This window comes from Pocillopora damicornis, chromosome 4, assembly GCF_964200805.1.
Source record: "Pocillopora damicornis chromosome 4, jaPocDami1.2, whole genome shotgun sequence".
Lineage (NCBI taxonomy): Eukaryota > Metazoa > Cnidaria > Anthozoa > Scleractinia > Pocilloporidae > Pocillopora > Pocillopora damicornis.
Genome location: NC_142673.1, coordinates 4,994,741 through 5,017,404, shown reverse-complemented (window position 1 = coordinate 5,017,404; position 22,664 = coordinate 4,994,741). Strand labels below are relative to the sequence as shown.

The window sequence follows — 22,664 nt, the reverse complement described above, 5'->3', positions numbered from 1 at the left end:
ACATTAACTGTGGCTGATAGGATTTGACTTGTTGTTTTTCTAGACCTAATAATATAATAATAGGGCTTTTAAGCAAGTAAAATGAAAAGACAACTTTTTGGAACATACTTCTCGAATAATTTTCATTCACAAAAAGTAAGTGAAATTCCGAGGATTGATACAAAACAAATAGATGTCATAGAGGACCTAAATATGAATTTATCGGTAACATCTAATGAGAAATATTAAGTTACCTTAGAGATATCAGGAGGGGTGCTGTCTACTATAACACCGTCCGAAGACCTCCTTGTAACTGCTCCTGCACCGTTGTAAGCGCTAACCGTCACAAACACAGCCATTCCTGTAGCTAAGGAAGGACGAATCTGCTGACCAAAAGCAGTGTGTTCACCAACATCCGTTTCAGGAATGATGTCACAGGTTCCCTTTATTGTTCCAGCGCACCATGCGTACCTGGTTACCTCAGACTCTACATCCTGAAACTCGTCCCAGTTGGCATAAATAAATGCACCGCCAGCTTGGAAATCGATGTCCGCAAGTGTCTTCCCATCTCTGACTTTGCCCGCAACAGGAGGAGTACTGTCAACTTGAATACCATTAGAGGCTGCCAAGCTGCTATAGCCAACCTCGTTCGTTGCTCTAACAGTGACAAAATATCGCCCAGAGTGATTCAGACTTAAACCAGTGATTGTACCTTTAAGAGCCATTCCAAAACTAACAAAGTCACTTACATCGCATTTTTCTGGTGCTGTTCCCACACACATTTCGTACTCGGTTATTCTACTATTAGAATCTGAAAACGGCGACCAATTGGCGGAAATTTCACTTTCAGATATCTGCAGTGCTGCGTCATTTCTCTCGTCCGAGCCATCGTATACAATGCCGGAAATCGGTGCCGTGAGGTCAAGCATGAACTGATTAGACACAGCCTCACTAAACAACCCCACCTTGTTGTGGGCCCGCACCACGACAACATAGCAAACTCCAGGTTTGATGTCAAGAGCGGAATTCCTTATGCTCCTTTTAAGTCCAACATCGACAAACGGAGTGATGCAGTCTTTTGTAGAACCAGCGTGACAAACAGCCCACTCAAAGCGACTCAATCCACTCTCTTGATCAGAGAAACCGCTCCAATCTGCCGTAACAGGCTCTTCCTTACGCAGGTACTCAGTTTCCAATGTGTTTCCTACTATAACGGCACCCTTTGTTGGCTCAGTATTATCAATAAGCAGCGGTTTAGAGATGGCAGTCGATATCATGCCAGCACCGTTTGTCACCTTAACTCTAATCAATACTATAGCCCCTGATGCAAGCGGGTGCGAAAGAGAGTGCTTGATCCACGTTCTACTTCTTTCTACATCTGTCCATGGGACAATATCACATAATTCCGGTCTTGAGCCAGCGCACCACTCTACAGAAGAAATTCCACTTTCTGTATCGAAAGGTGCTTCCCAGGAAAACGATAACAAACGATCACTTTGTTGCTTGATGTTGCATGAAGAATTATTAGAAACGTTGCACCACTGGACAGATGAGGAGGTACTAGCCAGTAAAACTTCCCCAACGCTTGGCGGAGTACTGTCCAGCATAACGCCATCAGAGTAAGCTGTTTCTTTTAATCCAGCACCATTTAGAGCTTCTACTGTAAAGAAGTGCCGCTGACCTTCTTTAAGGACAACGTAAGAATGCGCTCTTGTTTGGAGATTTGCAGACGTCATGTTGTGTACGTTGCAGGCGCCTGGGAGAAATAAAAAACTACCCTAAGGGTTCATGTATGAAATGCAATCTCATTTCTAACTTTTCGAGTTAATTGTATGAATTTGTTAGGAAAAATAGATTAGAACAAAGCTTCTAGATCTTCCCTGAACAGAAGAAAAACTGACTAAGAATGCTGCGAGTTTAAATGCTTCTACCTCAACAAAAAAATCTCAAAATTATTGAAGGAATCGAGGTAAAAACTACATAGGGTGTAGGTGCACGCGCTATAAGATGGCTTAGAGACGTCATGACTTCACCGTGTGACGTGGTTTTCATAAAATTGTTGAGCCATACAAAAAACTTAGATTCTATAATTTCCATGTTCATTAACCTTCGATTTTTTTTTAATAAGATGCTCTCAGGAAAACAAACGTTTTACGAGTATAAAAAGTTAACAACTTACCTTGCGTTGTTCCAACACACCAGCTGTATTCAACGACACCGCTCTCAGTATCTTGAAATCCCTTCCAGTGGGCAGATAGTACCCCATTCTCGTACTGATAATCTATATCGAAGAATTCTTGACTACCCATGGAGGTAAGATTTCCATCAATTACAAGACCAGATTGTGGTGGCGTCCAGTCCACTACAACTTGCTGTGATGTCAGAGTGGTTTTCAGGCCAAGCATGTTGACTCCAATAACTGTTACGTGAAAGACTAGTCCTTGGTGGAGAGTAAAATTAAGTTGGTCCAAGTCGATGGAACGACTAAAGCTGTCTACACGTTGAAACCCTAGCAAGTTGTCTTGGAATTGGAAACTACCTACACCCACAAGAAAATGGCTTATACCGCTTTCAGGATCGTCTATGGACCACGTGACTACAGGGGCAGAAGGTGCGTTCACGTACAAACTTCCTTTTCCAGTTGTGGGAGATATTTGAAGTGACTTTCCTATTGGGGGCGTTCGATCGACAACAACACCATCCGATGAAGCACTGACATGCTCTCCTCTGTAGTTCTCAGCTCTCACTGTAACATAGTATTTCTTGCCGTGTTCAAGTGTCAGGTTGTGGAAGCGGTTAGTGGACGTTTTCAGATGATGTGACTCCAAGAATGGCCACTTACAAAGATCAGATCCAGAAGGGTTAGGCGGTTGATCCCTAATGCACCAATCATACCTGAAGATACCAAATACTGGATCCTTGAAGCCACTCCAGTGCGCCCAAATTGCTTTGTCGTCTAGTTGGAAGTCAATATCCTTCGCTGAAATTACTGGGCCATCGCTTACTACCCCAGCAGAAAACTTTCCAAGTATGACAAACAATCCAGACGAGCAATCAGTTCTTTGAAGTCCAGCGCCATTTCTAACTCGAATGCAGACGAAGTAAGTCTTATTTCCGACGAGGGTTTGATTACTGATCACCACTCCACCCACTGAGTCGTCTGCGATAACATCGGTATAAAAATCGTCGGCACTTGATTTAAGCGAAAGAAGATCTTCACCAACAGCCCAACTAGTCTGTCTAATACCACTTTCAGGATCTACAAAGCCTGTCCAAGTTACCACCATCAATGATCCTGGTACTTCATTCTTGTTCCGATCATAATTGGTTGGGAAAACATACTGAGCAACCACAAAGCCAGGGTCCGGCGCAGTTCGGTCGATTATGACACCATTTGATGCTGTCTTACTAGATAAGCCGGCGTTATTTACAGCAAGGAGCCTCAAGAAATACGTCCGACCAAGTAGCAAAGGAATATCTGAAATCAAAACGCTTGACATAGAAATTGACACTTTTGTAAAGTTTATGATGTCGTTACTCTCTGGATTAGTTCCCAATCCCCATGCGACAGACTCGAGTCCACTTTGGTCATCCTTCGCAGTCCATGAAGCGCTCACAGAATCATTATTTGGATCATATGTTAATTTTAAGTCGTTCACTTCAGGAGGGGAGCTATCAATGATAACACCATCCGTCCAATTTACTGAGGACAGGCCGACAGCGTTAAGAACCTCAATACCAACGACGTAGGTTTCTCCTTCTTTATAGTCTGTTGAAATTCGATCTCCTCCAGTTATTATTGCAGACCCTGTGGAGTTTACAGGTGTCTTTAAAGTATAAAAAGGAATAGCGTATTCGCTCGTGCGTAAGTTTTTAACTGAGAAACGATAGCGAAGTATCGGGGATTCATTATCATAGCACAACCATGAAATGCTCAGTTTGCTCGAGCTTGGAGCGTATTTTAAGTCCTGCTGAAGATCTCCCTGACCATCCCATACGTGCAAGCATACCGGAGGTGAAGTATCCACGGTAAATCCATCTGATTTCATAGTAGTTTCCAACCCAACACCGTTCACTGCTGTCACATTGACAAAATACCTTCTCCCACCATCAAGATCTTTGGCTAAAATCAAAGCCGCTGTGGAGACATTGCCGTTGAAACTGAAGGATCCGTGAGCGTCTTCGACTGAGCTGAATACCTTCACTGCATATTCTTTTACACCACTCTCCGAGTCAGCAAATTTGAATTCTACAGTCAAGTTTCTTGTAGAGTATTGGTATTTCCCATCTTGGACATAAATTAAATCTGGAGGAGTGTCATCAAAGACAACACCGTTCGAAACAGCAATTGCCTTAAGGTCCACATTGTTGGTGCATTTTATCGTTGCAAAGTAACGATATCCCAGTTGAAGATTGCCCGCTATTGTAAACGATGTTTTGTGAATCGGCAAGCTTGTGAAGTTCATAACATCGTCTTCTCCAGGCTGTAAACCAAAGGCAATCTCTATGGACGCTAAAGATGTTTCTGAATCATCGCAGGTCCATGTGGCAGCCAAGGAACTTCCTGAAGTAAAACTTAGGTCTTGATTTGGATCGTCACCATCGAGAACAGGCTCTGAGAAAACGGGAGGTGTGAAATCCACCAAAACACCTTTAGAGGAAACCATTGCACTAGGCATACCAAGCAGATTAAATGCAATCACTGTCGCATAATAACGACTGCCACTTGTCAACTCTGAAATTTGTAATCTAGAGCTTGCAGCTGTGTTTACGAGCCCTACATCTGTAAATTGTTGCACATCCTGGGCTCCAGGAGACGTGCCGAATGCCAGCTGATAAGTTAATATTTTTGTTTCTTGTTCGGTAAAGTTAAACCAAGAGGCTCGAAGAACTGAACTCTCGATTTGTACGTCAATTTCCATTCCAGGTCTTCCATCGGTCACAGAGCCTAGAAGGGGAGGAGTGCTATCCACAATCACTCCGTTAGAGTGAAAAAACGCTTGATTCCCGGCCCTGTCTGTCATTTTGAGGCATGCGTGGTATCTTTGACCAGAAGTCAAGTTCAGCCCAAATAAGACATGATAGTTTGAATTGGATGGAACAATCTGTTCCTTCTTCACATCGCAGCTAATTGAGTCTGCCTTGCTCGATAAACCTAATAGTACTGTTTCAATACCAGAGAAGTCAATAAAGCCATACCAATGGGCACGGAAAAGGGTGTAGTAGCTTTGATACTGGGCATCAGCTGAGCCCCATCCGTCTAGGACAATTCCCCCTTTTGGGGGTTCTAGGTCAGAGAGTAGAGGGGGCGATGATTTGATGCTAAATAACCCAGCGTTGTTGATGGCCCAAATGGTAATAAAATAACGTCGGTTGCTTTCCAAGGACAACAAGTTTGGCGCTGTCCAGTTGGCTCTCAGTGAAGACTCTGGTTTACTTAATGGAATCAACTGGAATATCATGACGTCATCAGCCCCAGGATAGCTTCCAACTCCCACCTTGTACGTCGCAACTCTCGATAAATCGTCCTCAATTTCAAAATACGCTCTGAAAGTAATACGCGGTTTGTTAATAGCTGCCAATGTTTCGCCAAAATGTCCATGCTGGATGTACGTTATTAGAGGGGGACTAGTATCAACGATGAATGTATTTGATAAACCGCGAGCAGCAAGACCTGCTTTATCTTTTGCTTCAATAACCACTGAGTACATTCCATCTTCGAGGTCAATGTTGCGCCCAGTAACCCTAACCCGTCCAGCCGTCTTAGGCGCTGCCAATAGGTCGTCATTCTTCAAAGAGGCCACTGAAATACCGAAACCTGCAACGCCACTATGTACATCGTAGAAGCTGTCGTTGCTGCACTGACTAGAGTCGACTGGTCCAAATACTCTCTTCTCATCCGCTAAACACCAATTCCATCTTGCCCATACTGATTTACTAATCCATTGAAACAACTGAGGAGGGCCTGTTAGTCCGGTGATGACTTTTCCAGTGTGTGGAGGAATAAAGTCCACAATGGCTCCGTTACTACTGCCATTAATACACATACCAACCCCGTTGCAGCCAACAACTGTAACAAAATAACGCTGACCACTGCTCAGGAAAAGACCTCCAATGGTCACTCTGGTTTGGTAGCCAACTGTCTTAAAATTCTGAATGTCACTGAATCCAGGGTTAGTCCCTAAAGCAACGCGGTACTCAACCAGGCTGCTTTCTGAATCTGCAAATGCTTGTTCCCAGTGAGCACTAAAGGTGTATCTTTCACTAGTGTAGTTCTTATCCCTTCCCTCTACGCCATCTTTAATGTATTGTGAAGCCACTGTGGGCGGCGTATTGTCAATGATAATTCCATCGGACCAAATAGTTTTCTTGAGGTTAGCTCCATTTATGATCTTAATGGTAACGTGATATCTGACTCGCGAAAGAATATTGACATCAGAGAAACTCGCAAATAGCATACCACCTTGGATGACTTTGTGGGTAACGAAGTTGACATCTTCAAATGCTCTCACGTCATCTCCTCCTGGATAAGTACCAACTCCCACCAGTTGTGCGCGAAGGCCACTTTCCTGATCTACACATTTCCATTTTGCTTGAATACTGCTCAATTTTCTAACAAAGTCTACATCAAGTAAATCTTCATCGTTCGTTACGTCAATAGCAGTCTCTTCGCAATACGGCGGTGTATTATCTGGCACAAATCCATTTGTCTCAATAACTGTTTGAAGTCCTGCCGCGTTTGTTCCACGGAGTACTAGTTTGTAAGTTAAACCAGCTTCAAGAGAAAGGCCATCCATGAAGGGTGTCTGTTGAGTGAGTGCAATATCTACAAATGACGTTACATCTTCATCGGTGTTGTTTCTTGAAATCTTCCACTCATATCTCACCAGAGGGCTCTCAGGATCTTTGAAATGATCGAATTTTCCCCGAACACGCCTTAGCGATGGGAGAAACATTGCATCAGCTTCACCAGCACCATCCTGGAAATACCCGGCAAAAGGAGGTGTCGTGTCAATCAAAATACCATCGCTACACATGACAGATTTTAATCCAAACAAATCCATCGCATAAAGGCGTGTGAAATATTTTTTGCCGTGAATCAAATTCAGGCCAGAAGTCTGGATAGTAGTTGAGTCACCGAGAGTGGTCAAGGGAACGATATCTGCTTCAGCTTCGTTAAACGTGCAGCTGGGAGAGGACGATACTCCCCATTTTGTGTATGCGATATCCTCTATATTGCTCTTGAAGGCAAAATTCATACCTAAAGTGTATGTATCTGACTGATAATCCACATCTTGATGTTCATTGACACCATCGTAGACATACCGAATCTGAGGACTCTTACGTCTCGCCGTAAATTTAGGGCAGTTAACTAACTTACTGTCACGCCCCATGTCATTTGTTGCCAATACACTGACATACACATCTCGTCCATGCATTATTGGAAGATCGTTGACAACTACGCTTAAAGATGTTCCCACCCATGCAGAGTAGTCATCGCCAGAACCCTGAATGGATCCTATCCTGACGTGGTAGTTGTTGATTTTAGTATCTTCGTAGAATCCATGCCACTGTACGAAATATTTTTTGTCAGCAGCTTGCCTTGCGGTACATTCACCAGCAACAGGAGGCGTCGTATCAACATCTTGGTGGCAATTTGTAAAGAGCGTCCGGTCGATCGTTCTCGCTGACCACCACCACTCCGCAAGGGTCTTCTTCGAACACCATCTAATCTTTATACTACATCCAAACAACTTGCATCTGATCCTAATGCAAAGACGGAATCTGTACCACAACCAAACTCTGATGCGAAGTGGAGTCATTCGTAACTTAAGTTCTATGCAAGCTTTAAGCGGCCACTTATCGATCTTGATTCGTAGTTCTGGTACGAAGTAGGATTCTAGAAGTCTTGCTTCAATCGTAATTCCAGCTTCTACGATAAAAATTGATAAAGAAGCACCAGCGTATACAGAGATCCAAGCTCCAGGAATGAGACCAAGTCTGAAAACTTTGTCTCTCGTGCAAACTTGCCCTTGATAGTCTACACTATAATAGCCACCAGCCCCAGCAAACAGTCTTACTGGTATGCCAAACACAATGATGGTTTGTGAATATTCAGGGAAGAATTTCTGATATCCCCTAAGAACATTTCCACGGAACAAAGTCATACATGATCCAAGATCTGAGGTTTGCCTGCGCATTCTCCTATTGCTCTTATGATCTTCTTCCAGTTGCTCAGAGTAAACATCAGACTCCAATAGCTCTTGCGAGGTGCTTCGCTTTCGTGTAGTTCCGCAAATCATGTCTCCGAATGGAAACAACCGCCGCGGTCGCAGAATGTAGTCATTCATAACCGTAAAGAACAAGCAGTTTTCTTGGATTCCAAAAGTCATTTTCAAAATCGGAAGTCTTAGGTAGAAATATCTTTCTTCAAAGTCACCACCTATACGCTCTACATTATCTTTCTCGGCATAAGTACCACTTGAGAACGCCACTGCGATTACTTCACTGTCAACTCTGGAGACGGACTCTAAGCCCGAGGGGGTTCTGACGACTCTAGAGAGCGTGTTTTCTCCGGTCTCATCACCACCACTAATGTCATGGAACTCCAGCTTACATTGGAAACCAGGAATCATGGCACATTTCGAGATGCAAACATACTCGGTACTGAACTGTTTGACGATAGCCATGCCTTGTGCGTTTGCTCCGATGATGATTACTCTGTCGGGTGTTAGGCCAGAAGGAGACAGATCCCCGTTAGCAGATAGCTTATAGCCGTAGGCCTTTCCACCTTTGCCGTCTGTTACCCAAAGGACATTGGATGGCTCATCGTAAGAAAGAGAAGTTGCAGTACCTTCAACTGACGCAGATTTGGACAAACCAACCCAAGATGGCTTTGGCGACGAGAATGAACTTGTCACACTAGATTTCTTTACGGAATAAATTTTGTTTGACGCGCAGTCACTGATCCAGATGTAATCTCGAGCAACAGCCACTCCTCCTATTTTTACAACTAGAGGGCTTCCTTGACTACCAAGTTGAATTATCTTTTTGACTCCACTACCAAAGTTGGTTACTACTAAAAGTGATGCTTTCCCTTTGTTGCTAGAGACTCCATGCATACCCAAAATAACCTCGCTTTTGGAGAGCCTTGAGATTCCCTCTACTTTATAGTCATCAAACAAACCTGGGGTCAGCCAACGCCCACTCTTTTCCATAGAGGAAAGGTCATCTAGATGTGGGAACTTCCAAGTGAAAATGGTTTTTAGGTAAAGTGATGACGATCGTTTGATTGATCGTACACAAACTTCTTCCGAACAATAGGGTATTTGTTCCCAGGGTTTGTAAGCCCTGGGGTCTAGTCCTCTCTGTCGCAGCTGTAGCTTGTTAAGAAAGTCTGTAACCTTGTCCAGAAAGTTGTTGACTTTTGTAATAGTATCAGTGAATTTGGTGGCGTATTTGATAAGATAGGGCTTCACAACATCACTGAGTTCTCCCGTTTCAGATAAGAGGTCGATAATTGGGCTCGAGATTGAATTCGTCACACCTTTTAAGCTCTCAGCATATTTTGAAGCATCTTGGGTAACAGTATCTAATGCTTGCAGGACGTGGTTGATATTCTTTGTCTTTTTCCAAAGTTCGTATGATAGTTTAAGTTTGGAACGCACATCTTCAACCGCTTTAATATGTTCTAGAACAGCATCATCGTAGACATTTCTCATTGCTTTGAATGTGTTTTCGAGCAAGTCTTGCATTTTCTTCTGAGTTTCCCTTGCCTTCTGTACATAGTCCACGATTCTTTCGATTCTTTCTTTTACTTCTTTTATGGAGCGCTTTTGAATGCCACTCCCCTCATTGTTCTCGGCCTGTCGGCCAGTGATCTTTTGGAAAACCGCCTTTACTCTTTGAACATCATCTTTAAGGGAAAAATTCTGGACTTGTTCCACTAACATTTTCACCGTGTCGATAACAACTGTGATGTTATCAACCCCTTGTTCGCAAGTTTGAAGCAGGTCAGTGTATCCACTCGCTTCTTTAAAGTTGTCTTTAAGGACATCAACCTTATCTTTAATGGTTTTAGCTTGATCAATAAAAGCTTTGGAAATGCAAGTTCCACCCTTGATACACTTCTGTATTTTAAAGTTCTTCCATGTAGCCGGAACCATGTCATATAGAACTCTCACTTCCTTCTTGAAGTCCTTGTACTGATCGATGACGTATCTCCCAACCCCAAAAGCTTTGCGGACGCATGGTTTAGTGCTCTCTATGAGTATATTCTTGATCTGCTTGCAGTCAGGTAGTTGACCTGCCGTCTCTAAAATAGGCGAAAGATTGTTGGTGAAAGGCTTCAGCTCTATTAAGACACCCATCATTTCACGCACCATGGCCTTGATATTTCGTAATTCGTCTTGCATCTCGTCAATGGGTTTTTTAATTCTAAGAAACTTCGACACGGCTTTGCTTATGAGCTTATCGGCCTCTTTGTTGAAAAACTTATCAACTTCTTCGACAATGTCATAGTTTCCAAACTTGTCGAGCGTCTCAACAGCGATGGTCTTAAACTCGTTGCAGACATCTCTTATTCGCTGATCAAAGTCAAGTCCAAATTGCTTTCTTATATCAAGCTTCTGGATCTCTTTTTCGTAGTCTTGAGCTTTGTCTGCAAAGTTAAGTATATCATCAACTGTTTTCCTTGCTTCATTCGCATACGCTGGAAGATTCCGGAGACGCGCAAGGGCCTCGTTGATTCGAGCAGCTATTTCACGAACGGATTTCAGAAACCCTTTTTTTGTGTTAAGAACTGAAAGAAAATCTGATATGATCTGGGAAACGCGAGAAATCTTCCCGACACGAGCTGCCATGTTCTCTTCATACCACGTCTCGACATTAGACACAGCGGATTTCAACTGTCCTCCAACCTTTTTTATGTTTGTGGCAACAGGTCCAATGAACGATCCTAGCTCCATAAGTGCTTCACGAGCGTTTTCTTGAACTTTATCTATTACGTCAGCGGAGAAATTTGCAGCTTTGGTGCATGCACCATTGACTTTTGAGGCTGTCCCATTGGCAAAGTCCACTATATCATTTGCAAGATTCTGAATATCTTTCAGTTTGCCTGTGAGCTCTTGCAGCGAGTCTGAGACGAATCCTTTTGCAGCCGTGGTAAAGTTACGTTGAATTTCGTCTATTAGAGAATCTACAAGGACAGTAAAGTTAAGGAGTTCCGTTAGTGCACTTTGGGTAGTATTCTCTACGAGCTGAAGCACTTGAATTCCTTCCTGCTCAACATTTTCTCCAAACTCCTTAAATTCCTGGGATGAATTCAAAGCCAGTTTATACAATCCACAGATACGCTGTACGTTCTTTTCCGCGAACTGCTCCATTGCCGGCCCGAGCTCCTGAAAGAAATCTGTGATATCACCTATTGCAGAGACATTCGCATGTTGAACGTCAAGGACTTCAAGAAGATTCTCTAGGAATTCTTGCAGAACGTCACCCGGATTAGTAAAATTCGAGTTAGAGTTTCCGCCCAAAAGCTCGTTGAAAAGTAGTCCAAGATCTAAATTCTTGCCAGGTAATATTTCTTCAAAAAACTTTTCGAGATCGAAACCCGGGAGTTTGAACTGTGCTAAAAAGTCTCCAAGTTTCTCTAAAACAGTGATAAAATTCTGGAAGCCCAGTGATTTCAGATTGAGCTTGAACTTTAGGCTGATTCGCCAATCAAAACGTAGACCAAAGTTAAAACCGCTCCCTTGAAAAGAAGGGAATAGTTGGTTCATGTCTGGTAACTGTAACCTGGGGAATCTAATGCTTTGGAGAAAATCAAGCAAAGAAGACATATCCAGGAAACGATTGGCAAACCGTAGAAGATTTAAGGAAATTTTCTGAAATGTTTCCAGAGAAAACGAAAGGCGGATGGAGAACTTGAACGGAAGCTGGAAACGGAAACCGTTAGGAACAGACATCCCTAGGGAATTGAAATATTCTTTGATTTTGTCAAAATGCAGGTCGACAGAGACCGAGCGAAGAATGTTCAGGAGTGTCTTGATATTGAAATTTCCCGGCAGATTATGGGGCAAATAGTTTGTTATTTTACCCACAATGCCGAGGATGTTGTCCAGAGCTGCAATAACGTTTTGAAAAACGTCGTCTATGGCAGTCAGCCTTCCGAGACTTTGTTGTATTTTCTTTATGATGTCTGTCAGCCACTTCCAGTCCTTGAGGCGGCTTAGAACATCTTTGGTAAATTTTATGATTTTTCCAATCACATTAATCGGTCGTAAAGGCTGCACCAGATTCTGCACAAACTGAACGAGCTTGTTGACGAACTCTGTAAATTTGTCGATGTGCAATGGTAAATAACCAGCAAGTTTGCTGATAAACTGGTTTATCTGTTCAGCAATCACGCTCGTAATACTATCAAACTGCTTAAGGAGATCGTCTCCAGCATCTGCAACGGCGTGGATGAGATCTTTCGGGAAATCATTCTTAAAACTGGCGGATGCCTTAAAAGCAGCTTTACCTCGGACGACTTCAAATCCAAACTTGAGAATGTAGGCATGAATATGCGCATAGTTGTCAAGATTAATCTCAAAATTTCCCCCAAAAATGCCAATTCTTAGTTTTACCTGATTAATGAACTGTATGATTGATTCGGCTCCAAGCCACTTACCACCATAGGTCTTCAACCATCGCTTTGACCGGCCAAGAGCAAACTCTCTTGGACGGAGGAATGGAAAGAGAGCACGTTTTTGGCGATGAATTGCTCGTCGTCTTTTCCTTAAATAAAGTGCCTTGGGGTGGTCACCGTGATTTTCAATGAGCTGAATAATCATAGAATCAAGAGTTTCGCTTTCTGGGGCGTGCCACAGCGCATGCTCTAGGCCTTTTACCACTGAGTCGCTTAAATGTTGATGACGCTCAACAAAGATATTAATAACGGCAGTTTTAACATCGGGATGTTCATCTGCGTATAGTGCATTCATTAAGTGTTGATTCGTGTGCTCTGGAGGAAGCTTGCGTAATGCTGAGATCACTGCCGATCGTATACCAGAGTTATCGTGGTCAATGTGTTGAAGGATAACTGGAAGTCCGGAATGATGTCCGAGATTTCCAAAGGCCCAGATGTGGTCTCTTAGCTGTATTTCGTGGTCCGAGCTGTCGGGATCATACAATGTTGATCTGTTTTGGTACCTGTTGTGGATCATGTCAGCGACGCTTTCGCATAAGGTGTCATTGTACCCCGATCTCTGTGCTCTTTCAGCTAGTCCTGCTAAGACAAGCATCGCTGTAGATGTGACTTCATCTCCTTTCTCTTCTCGTGACACAAGGTTTAACAAGGCATCAAAGAGTTGTGAGTGAATTGGACCTTCTGGTAAGTAAAAAATTCCGATCAGAAGTGTCTGATACTCTTCTTTGCTAAGAGGTCGAGGGTAATCTGCCCTAACTGCTTGCGCTAAAGTGTTTTGGGCCTGGTACTTTCCGTGACCGGCAAGTGCTGCTACATATACTGCCCAAGACGTGATGTTTTGGTGACTTCGATCCCGAACAAGTCGATTGATTGTTCGAAAAGCGTCTTCATCTTCGCGAACCATACGATGCATCTCATTAGAGCAATCAGCGATTTGACGCTCCTTCATACTTTTGTCGGTGAAACAGCGCAGCACTTCATAGAAAGGCTTCGGCTTTTTCTTCTCTCCACCGATCTTGGACCAGTTTATCTTCTCAGTGTCAGTAAACAAAAGATTGTCTCTGATAAGAGTACGAGCTATCTTTAAATGCTGTTCCTCTGTTGCTGATCGCTTGGAACGATGGTGTTCAGGTCCTAGACAAGATCTTAACGTCAGTTTGCTGTATCCCTTTGTTGACATTTCAATGTCTTGCTCTTGGCCTTTAAATCCTTCGAAGTTGTCGGCCCTTGGATGACCATTGGCAGGTCTAAAAAATGCTTTATTAGTACGGTGAACTCTCTCTACCTTTCCGTCTTTCACATGAATATACGCATTGTGCTGAGACTGCACCTTGTGTTCTGCCTTGGCTGGGGTGCCGTCTGCAAACGTTTGGTAATCTTGGTTCGTCCAGGTGCGATGCAGATGAGCGTGCGTATCGTTGGCTGACATCACACTGTACTTTGTTCGAAAGAAACCAGAGTCATCGTGTTCTTGTACTTCATAGATGTTGGATCTGTGCGCGTCCCTAAGGTTTAGCTGAAATGCGCCTGCAATACCTGTTGTCAAACAACGAGTAGAGGGTGCAAAATTGTAGGTTGCTCAACAAAGTAACCATACTGATTAATCACATTGGATTGAGTTCATTTGCATAAGTCTGAGCTAACTAAAAGAAACACTCATTTTCCCGTGCATAACATAAAATAGAATAAATTAAAAAATCTGCCATTCCAGTTGAACAGCATCAAAACAAAAAAAAAAACATAAACAAAAAAAAGCGTGTTTCAAACAACCTGAACACTTTGAGTGAACGGTGTTTTGTTTTTGTTTCACTTTAGTTCCATCTTATGACAAAGAGAGAGATTAGGCAGTTTGTCATTGAGCCACAACTATACATTTACAAATGTGATTTATTTCGAAAAGGCCCAATACCAATATATAACGAAGGCCTTAAACGTGAAATATTCTGTAGTTTCTCAGCTTCTCAGTTAAACGGCTCTAACATCTTGTAAAATTTGAGTACGAGCATGCTCGGTCCATCGAAAATTATATCTGGAGGTCCAAACAGCTGAGATGCTGATACTGTGGAATAATCTGGTAATACATTTTGTCTTTCTACGCCTTACCTTTTTTGAAGGCAGCAATTTCGGGAGACTCAGACCTCTTTGGGAAAAGAACGTCAGTAATAGTACCATGATCTTCCTGCTGGAAGTAAAAGGGCTTTGACAGCTGCTCTTCAAACTCTTCATTGACAGGGTGATTGGCAGGAACACGCCCATGTTGTAGGCGCCTTAAGCGGGGTTCCCGCACGTCAAGCTTAATGAGATGCGACTGTTCCCTCCCATTGAAGTCACGTGATGCTGGTGTTAAGTCGACCTGAAACAGAACATAACTTTCTGTTCACAATCTGAGGCCATTTCATCACAGAAAAAAAAATGTAAAAAAAAACCTTTTTCACCTTTTTATAATTTTTAACGAAACTGGGCTTTATTCCAAGGTTAAGTAGAATAACGAATGAAATCAGTTGCTCGTTGGAATAACAACTTTGGTTTGATGAAATTAAGAGATCCTCGCAGCTAAGAACACTACTGAAACGAGTAGTTTTGAATAGGATCTGAAAAAAATTCAGGCCCGTACGGGATTTGAACCCATGACCTCTGCGATACCGGTGCAGCGCTCTACCAATTGAGCTAACAAGCCAACTGGGAGCTGGTCAATGAATTGGGTCCAAATAAACATCCAAAATTGGTTTCTTTCCTTGGCATAGGCATTATAAATATTTTGTTCTTTATTCTGTGGACAATATGTTCAAATGAAATGTGGTAGGCAGAGCAGAAAAATTTGATTTGAGAGGAAGACTCTGAAGTGTATAGCTCAGAGAATGCCGCTAAAGCGGACAATGTTCCTGAAAAGTAAACAATCGACTAGTTATTGTAATTATTAAACCCGTTTCATAATTAGACGTTAGGACATCTATGCGCAACTTGTTGTTTTTGGAAAGTAATAGTAACTCAGGCTCGGTGATCCATATCAAGGTTTCATATTTTTTCTATAAGTGCCCAAGTAAGGGAAAACTGACATAAGTACTGACAAGCACCTAAGTGCTCTTTTCTTGCAATCTTCACTTCAAATTTCGCTCTTAGACAAAAAAAGGAGGAATATTCGCCTTAAGGACACGAGGACTTTTTAAGTCCCATGTTGTTATTTTACTACTATTTTTTTTATTTATTTATTTTTTTCATCTTCACTGGCAAGGACGACATGTTGTTAAAAAAAAATATATATATATATATACATATATATTTATATATATATATATATATAGGAAGTCTGCAAGTCGATTTTCGCGTGGAACAGTGCTCAATACGTTGAAGCAGAGCAGAATAAATATTATGAGAGGAAAAAACGACGCAACTACATATCCCGACAAGCCTGTTTCGTGAATCGCTTCACTCTTCAGGGGTTTAAACCCCTGAAGAGTGAAGCGATTCACGAAACAGGCTTGTCGGGATATGTAGTTGCGTCGTTTTTTCCTCTCATAATATTTATATATATATATATGTATTAGTCCGAAAATAAACTACGTGTAAATTTAAGCTCAAGACGTTGTGGGATGCCTTTTACTCCTTTCCATTTCAGATTCTTTAGTGCATGCATACCGGTGAAAATAACACAAAAGACATGCGGAAATTACGCCTGAGGTAAATTTAATTGCGTGCCGGTTCGTGTAGGATGATTTGAGAGTAATATTTTTGTAGAATACGCCGCACACCAACATTATAAAAAAGTGGTGAGAATTGAAACCATAATATCGAACAATAAAATCCAATTCATGACCTTACATGGTCAAATCCTTGACCGTAAGTCTTGAATTCTTACATCATTGTGCCGGGGAATTCTTGGAAAAAAGATTAATGGCTCTTGAGCCAAAGTTTTTTAAATCACGCGAAGTTTCGACAGGATGTGACATATATTAGACGCGCTTCTGAGTGGAATCCATCTCCAAGTGACGGAATGATTCCTGTTGCCACAACTAAACATTCCTGTGGTCCTATAATAAACCAGCTATGTGCCATCTCAAAAATAGTTTTAGTTACAGTGGTGCAACTCTCGGAAAAAGCTTACCTTGTAACTCTAGAGTGACAGATTCACTAACTGAATTTAGGCGCTTCCTTCATTTAGAAATTAGTTACACACCATTTATGGAAAGAAGGCTGTCATTCAGTAAACAACTTGGTAAAATATACACTGCAGTAAGCAATTTGTTGTGTAAAGATCAGTTTTTTAGCATGGATATAAATCCGTCTATTGCTTTCTGCAGGCTAATGAATTCCATTCGGCGTGTGGAAAGAAAGATTGAAGACGGTTGAAACAACCCACCAAGAACAAGTGATGATAAATTTCGATTATACGAGAATAACCTGAAAGTCTTTGAAAATGACCTCAAGTCCCACGAAATATCGGCCTCGCTCCAGTTGCTATATATATTGCACGTATAGTGTTTAACAAGTACTAATACATGCTAAATAAAAATGGATTTGGTCTCAGCCATTTCCTTAAAAATTTCTTTGAATTGTATGCCGTTACTGCAAACAGTAAGCAAAAATAGAGAAATTTCAATCCGCGTAAGCGCTAAGCCAAACACCATTTCCATGCAAACGCAAAGGCTATCAAAAATCACCACTCCAAAATGCGATAATGTCCCTTTTTGATCAGTCAATCCAGTGTTATTCTCTTAATGCTAAGAAACAATTATTTCAGCAGTTTTCTTCTGTCGCAGAAAACGCAGGCCGAGCTGTTATTATCTCTTCCCAAAGTGAGATGTCCATTTTATCCGATTTGTCCATTCTCTACAATATGAATTTTAAATACGATGTGACAAACTATGTTTGCTCGAAGAAAAACGTAAGTTATTTACATATTTTGTAACGCTGTCGTACATACAAGAAATCAAGGAGATTTAACAGTGTTACAGAATTCAAAGTCCATTGACCTGAATTAAGATGAACCTTACCAAAGCGTGAACTTGATACCCTTCGCTATGGGTGGACTTGTCTCCTCGAGCGGTGTAAACTGTCACTTCGTAATCGTAGGTACATTTTGCGAGGTGCCGAAATCGCAGCGATTTCTGCGTGGCGCTTTTCTCTTGCAAGCCTTCAACCTGTAAAATTATTAGCCACGCAAGGAGGTACTTGCTGAGCATTCTAAAATTTGCGATACACACTCTTCTTCAATCTTATTTCGTGGATACACTGTCTTAAGGTTGCTCTTTTTTTACCGTTTGAGAACAATTTCAAATGTATTGACAAACCTTAATTGATCCAAGGTATTCTCCTTCTTAGAAACCGCATTGCGGAAGTCAGTCAAAAACGATCACGAAATTAAAACCGCAGTTATATTGAACAAATATAAGCTTACAGTCAATGTCGGTATATCAAACATTTTGTTTCAATTCTGTGATGACTTCCGTCACAGGGCAGTTTAAGTGCATGTTATTGTGATGCAAATCGTGGATATATTTATCAGAGAAAAAAAAACCTCTTCTTAGAAAAATCTACTCTGCTGTAAATACTAGCATTAATCAGAATTTAAGAATTATCTCAAACAATTAATCGTGGCTACTTGCAAAGAGAAAAGCTAATCTTAATTCTCTATTGTGGCAGAGACTGACTCAGAAATGACAAAGTTATTTCTCGTAATATGGCTTTGTTGCGTTTTGACTGAAACAGAAGCATGGAGAAGACGGCGCCGGCGAAGGGCACCCCCTCCTTGCAAGGCAACGAACTGTCAGGTTGGAAGCTGGACAAGTTGGAGTTCGTGTTCGCATCAGTGCGGTTCGAGTGGTGCACAAGCACGAACGCGGTCGTTGATTACAGGCGCGTTCTGTGGAGGAACATGTCCGTTCCACTTGCGAGAAACTCAGGCCTGCAATAGAGGCAATTGTCGGAACGGAGGCACGCCGGTTAGCGGCAGATGCAGCTGCAGAGTGGGATACGATGGGAAATGCTGCGAACAAGGTTAGTCCAATAATACATGGATCTGAATTTTGAGGTCATACAGGTGGTGTGAACAAGGCTGGATCAGTGTAAACATACAACTCTTGACAAATCTCTGACAGCCAAACTAAGTTGACGCGATCTGTTTCAAATGTTGTACCCACCTGTTAGCCAGTATCAGTACGATGTATATGTTCAAAATATCATTTCTAAACTAAGAGCCGAGATGTTGAGGAAATACTTTCAAAAGAAAAAGGGCTTCGTGGTGGATGATAGGCGTATTTTTTTATTTTTTACTGTTTCACGATTGTTCTGTGATTCTCATGGTGTAAAAAAATGTGTTCGTTAGACCATAAAAAGTTGTTTTGAGTTCCAAAATGCTTGAAATTTGTTGTACCCTGTAAAGATCAAGTGAATCTTTGAATCTACACTTCATTTTGAAAGGAAAATGATTAACTGAGCAGCGCAGAATTTGCTTTTCGGACACACACGAACTCAATAGGGTGGGCGAGGAGTAACAATGATTTCATTTTCCCCAAAGTTTTACTCTGACCAAGAAAGTTTTTAGAAAATACATAACAACGTTCGAAAAAAGATTTTCAAGACCGGTAGAACTAAAGGGGGGGGGGGGGATTAAAAGGGGTTATGAAAGATGCATTCAGAGTGAAGCAGCGCCGAACATTCCAGCCAAGCTGATATCTTGCCTCTGCAGATCCACTTAAGTTGAATGTCACAAACACACACCACAAAACTCCAAATCACGGAGCTTTCATAAAACGTCAACGATCAAAAATTCAGTTAACTGAAAACAAATCGAAAAGTAACACGTTTTGTGGTTAACTACACAGCGAGAGACAAATTAAAAACCGCTAGAAAAAACACTTTGAAAACGGAGTGAAGATTAAAAAGAAAAGACAGTTAATCGAATCCCGTTTGTTGATGTTACTTATTTAGAGATTATTTACCATGAGCGATGCATTAATTGCGCAATGGAGTTTGCGAATACTGATTACAAAAGCCGTGAAAAAGGGGTTTAACGACAGCGCCTCCTTCTGATGTAGTTGCGTATACAGGCACAATAGAGTTTACCAATATAACGGGAACTGAAATAGTTTGAGCTTATGGGAGTTCGCAACCTTTTTTACCTTAAGTTTTCTGTTATAATTAGCCCTTAACGCCAACGTTCTTAATGCTGTGCCCATCGAACGTAAAGAAAGGTTGCATTAAACAAGCGGTACAGATGAGCGGTAATTAAAATAAATCTTGCGAAGGAAAAATGTCACAACAAAGCAGAAAGGTCAATTAAAGATCTCTGTCTTTAAATCGTGTTTTCGCCGGCTTGTTTTTGATGAAACTAAAAAAAGAAAAGGCAATTACTAATACAAATAAAGTTGTTGCCTTAAAAAAGAGACTGGTCTCAACATGTCGTATTCGTACATATTCCCTAAAAATACTTCCCACAAATAATCCACTGTTTCATGCCCACCCTACATTATATTGAAATTTGAGTTTGCGTATACAATTTGAACAACAATATTTCGAGCGGAAGTTGTTTTCTTCCCGATTGGCAGCGGAAAGTACTTTATTTCAAAAGAAGTGCATCCGTGTTTTCAAGACTTTGTAAAGTAATTAACTTTTACTAGAATTTGTTAAATTAGGGTAACGAGAATACTTAGCAAATACAAAATTTTTGACCGAAACACACTATGAAAAGCATTGTCTTAACAATCTGCTTCGTGGTTTTGATCACTGGGACGAATTCGATTTTCTGGTCGAGAAGGAGACGACGAAGGTCGCCTCCTCCGTGTAACGCCAGAAACTGTCAGGTTGGAAGCTGGACCAGTTGGAGTTCTTGCTCGCATCAATGCGGAACGAGTGGCTCACAGACTCGCACACGACAGCAGCTGCAGGCCGCGCAGTGCGGTGGAACTTGCCCATATCATTTGCAGGAGACGCAAGGTTGTAACAGGGGTAACTGCCAAAACGGTGGCACACCAAATAATGGTGGATGTAGTTGCCGATTGGGATACGGAGGAATGTGTTGCCAACAAGGTGAGGTTTTTGAACGACAAACGGTTGTCGCATTTAGACTGTTAGTCTCGGCATGGGGGAAACTACTCGATGAATCAACCGCAGTTCATCATTTGTAATCCTTACGGTATGGTTTAGAATTCTCCGTCGTTGAAAAGGCAATAACCTGAACATGCTTTCTACCGGAATGTCCCCTGTTCTCTTATCAATGGGTCAAAATTTGATTTGTCATATGCACTATTTTAAAACCTATTTCGTTGTCAATCGTGAACCTTTATCATTTTGATGACTACCTTAATGTTGTGATGTTGCACCGAAACAATTATCTCCTTGTGTTGGATATAAGCACACCTTATGAACAGGTCAAAATGAAGAAATTTTTACCTGTATTATTTAAGAGCGAATCTCGCCATAAATTGTATATACTTATCATTTTCATGTTTATGTTCATGTTGTGATGTTGCACTGTTCAATTTTCTGTATGTATTGGACTTTAGCACAACGATAGAAAATAATTATGAGGCTAAGCACGCGGCAATTTTTGTCAGTCGGCTGAGCTATTTTTGGACAAACATAAAGCAATACCGGATAGTTTATACTTATTGCTAGGAAGTTAGCAACACGCCAGAGACGGGGGCGCTTTCAAGTGGATTTCTTTCTCGAATTATTTGCAAACAGGACAACCCGGCTTTTTTTAATTAAAAGAAACAAACTACATTTAATTAATTGTGCGATCTAGAAAATCCACTGAGGAAACGCAAGTAATTTGAACTAAATGACGTATGGGACACAATTATTCCAAGCCGTGTGGGTATATTGTACTAACCGCGATCTGTTTCAAAATAGATATCTCGAGGTTTAGTAGGTGTGTGTATTGGTGTTTCAGATGTTCTCAGCTCGTTGCAATACACAGCTGTCTGTTCCCTCCTTGTTGATCGTAAATACATAAATAAACTTTTTACGAACAGGACATTCTAACTCCAGGATCTGCTAAAGGAGTCGTCATCACGGATCAACCACTGTGAAATCTCACAGAGAAAATTTTCTTCCGACGATTAATATTCTACCGTTATTGAAGCGAAAGTTACGTTATATTGGTTTGAGTAAAGAAAAAAGCGATTCATCGGAACAGGAAATTAAGTCACTGTCCCATTTCAGTCGCCCACACAAGAAACTATTCAAATGCTCTCACAAACACCGCCGCTCACGAAAAACAATAATGTATGATACGTCAAGAATACACCCAAGAGAGTGTATCGTGTTTTTTTTTTTTTTTTGTTGTTGTTTAACTAAAACAAGCAAACATTTTGGATCTCACAAACGAAGGTCAGATGTCTGTTGAGACAAATGAAGCTTGAATTCGCAGAACGTAAGAGTTCGTAACAAGGAATTTATATCGGCGTAAATCAGCGAGTAAAAATATATTAGTACCGAGGACGACTAACACTTGCGGAAGTGAAGCACACGGGATCATTGTACGTTTTAAAAACCAGAATTTGTATTCCAAAATATGCCTCAAATATTCAAAATCCAAGAGAGAGAGCTCTCTAACAGTATGTCCTCGTTGATAGGTAATGCTTTTAATAAAAGGAACAACAAGGAAACTTTCGAGGAAATCAAGATTGACGCTTAATCTCTCCTCACTAAATCAATACATTTTTTGCACGCGTCTATGGAGGGGAGGCAAACTAACAAAGGGATACTCTTTGTCTGAATCGCGCTGAAATGCGTGGTGTTATTAGGAGACTTGACAAGGCATGTTAATTGTAAGTAATAGTTGACATACACATGTTTAAATATTTAATTAGGAGCTTCAGCTCCAAAACAAGCCGTTTCGAATTCACACCATATTTTGATTGACATGTGGCGAACCACGTTATTTTTGAGGAAATATTTTCCCCTTTCTTCTCCCTCTCATCTCAGAATTTTAGTATTTTTCCTAAACAGTGCAATGCAACACGAATGGTGGGTTGTGCAATGATCTAAAGTC

At 41.4% G+C, this 22,664-nt stretch overlaps 2 protein-coding genes across 5 annotated transcripts in view; one reads left to right on the top strand and one right to left on the bottom strand.

The window, feature by feature from the left end:
* LOC113679216 (uncharacterized) overlaps window positions 1–22,664 on the bottom strand; it is a 34,028-nt gene that overhangs the window by 10,915 nt on the left and 449 nt on the right. Inside the window, exons 1-4 of one of the 2 annotated variants that reach the window (XM_089204566.1) lie at window positions 17,662–17,960; window positions 14,774–15,023; window positions 2,159–14,206; window positions 234–1,735 (exon numbers count right to left, since the gene is read on the bottom strand). In XM_089204566.1, the coding sequence (XP_089060692.1) occupies window positions 234–1,735; window positions 2,159–14,206; window positions 14,774–15,023; window positions 17,662–17,850 (13,989 nt within the window). In that variant the 5' untranslated portion in view covers window positions 17,851–17,960. Of the gene's footprint in view, window positions 1–233; window positions 1,736–2,158; window positions 14,207–14,773; window positions 15,024–17,661; window positions 17,961–22,664 lie in introns of those variants that run through there. The other variant, XM_089204565.1, reaches the window with a different exon arrangement.
* Window positions 18,247–22,664, top strand: part of LOC113685619 (uncharacterized) — a 30,233-nt gene continuing 25,815 nt past the window's right edge. The window contains exon 1 of one of the 3 annotated variants that reach the window (XM_089204575.1): window positions 18,247–18,664. In XM_089204575.1, coding sequence (XP_089060701.1) covers window positions 18,325–18,664 — 340 coding nt within the window. In that variant the 5' untranslated portion in view covers window positions 18,247–18,324. Of the gene's footprint in view, window positions 18,665–20,349; window positions 20,696–22,664 lie in introns of those variants that run through there. The other 2 variants (XM_089204576.1, XM_089204574.1) reach the window with 2 other exon arrangements.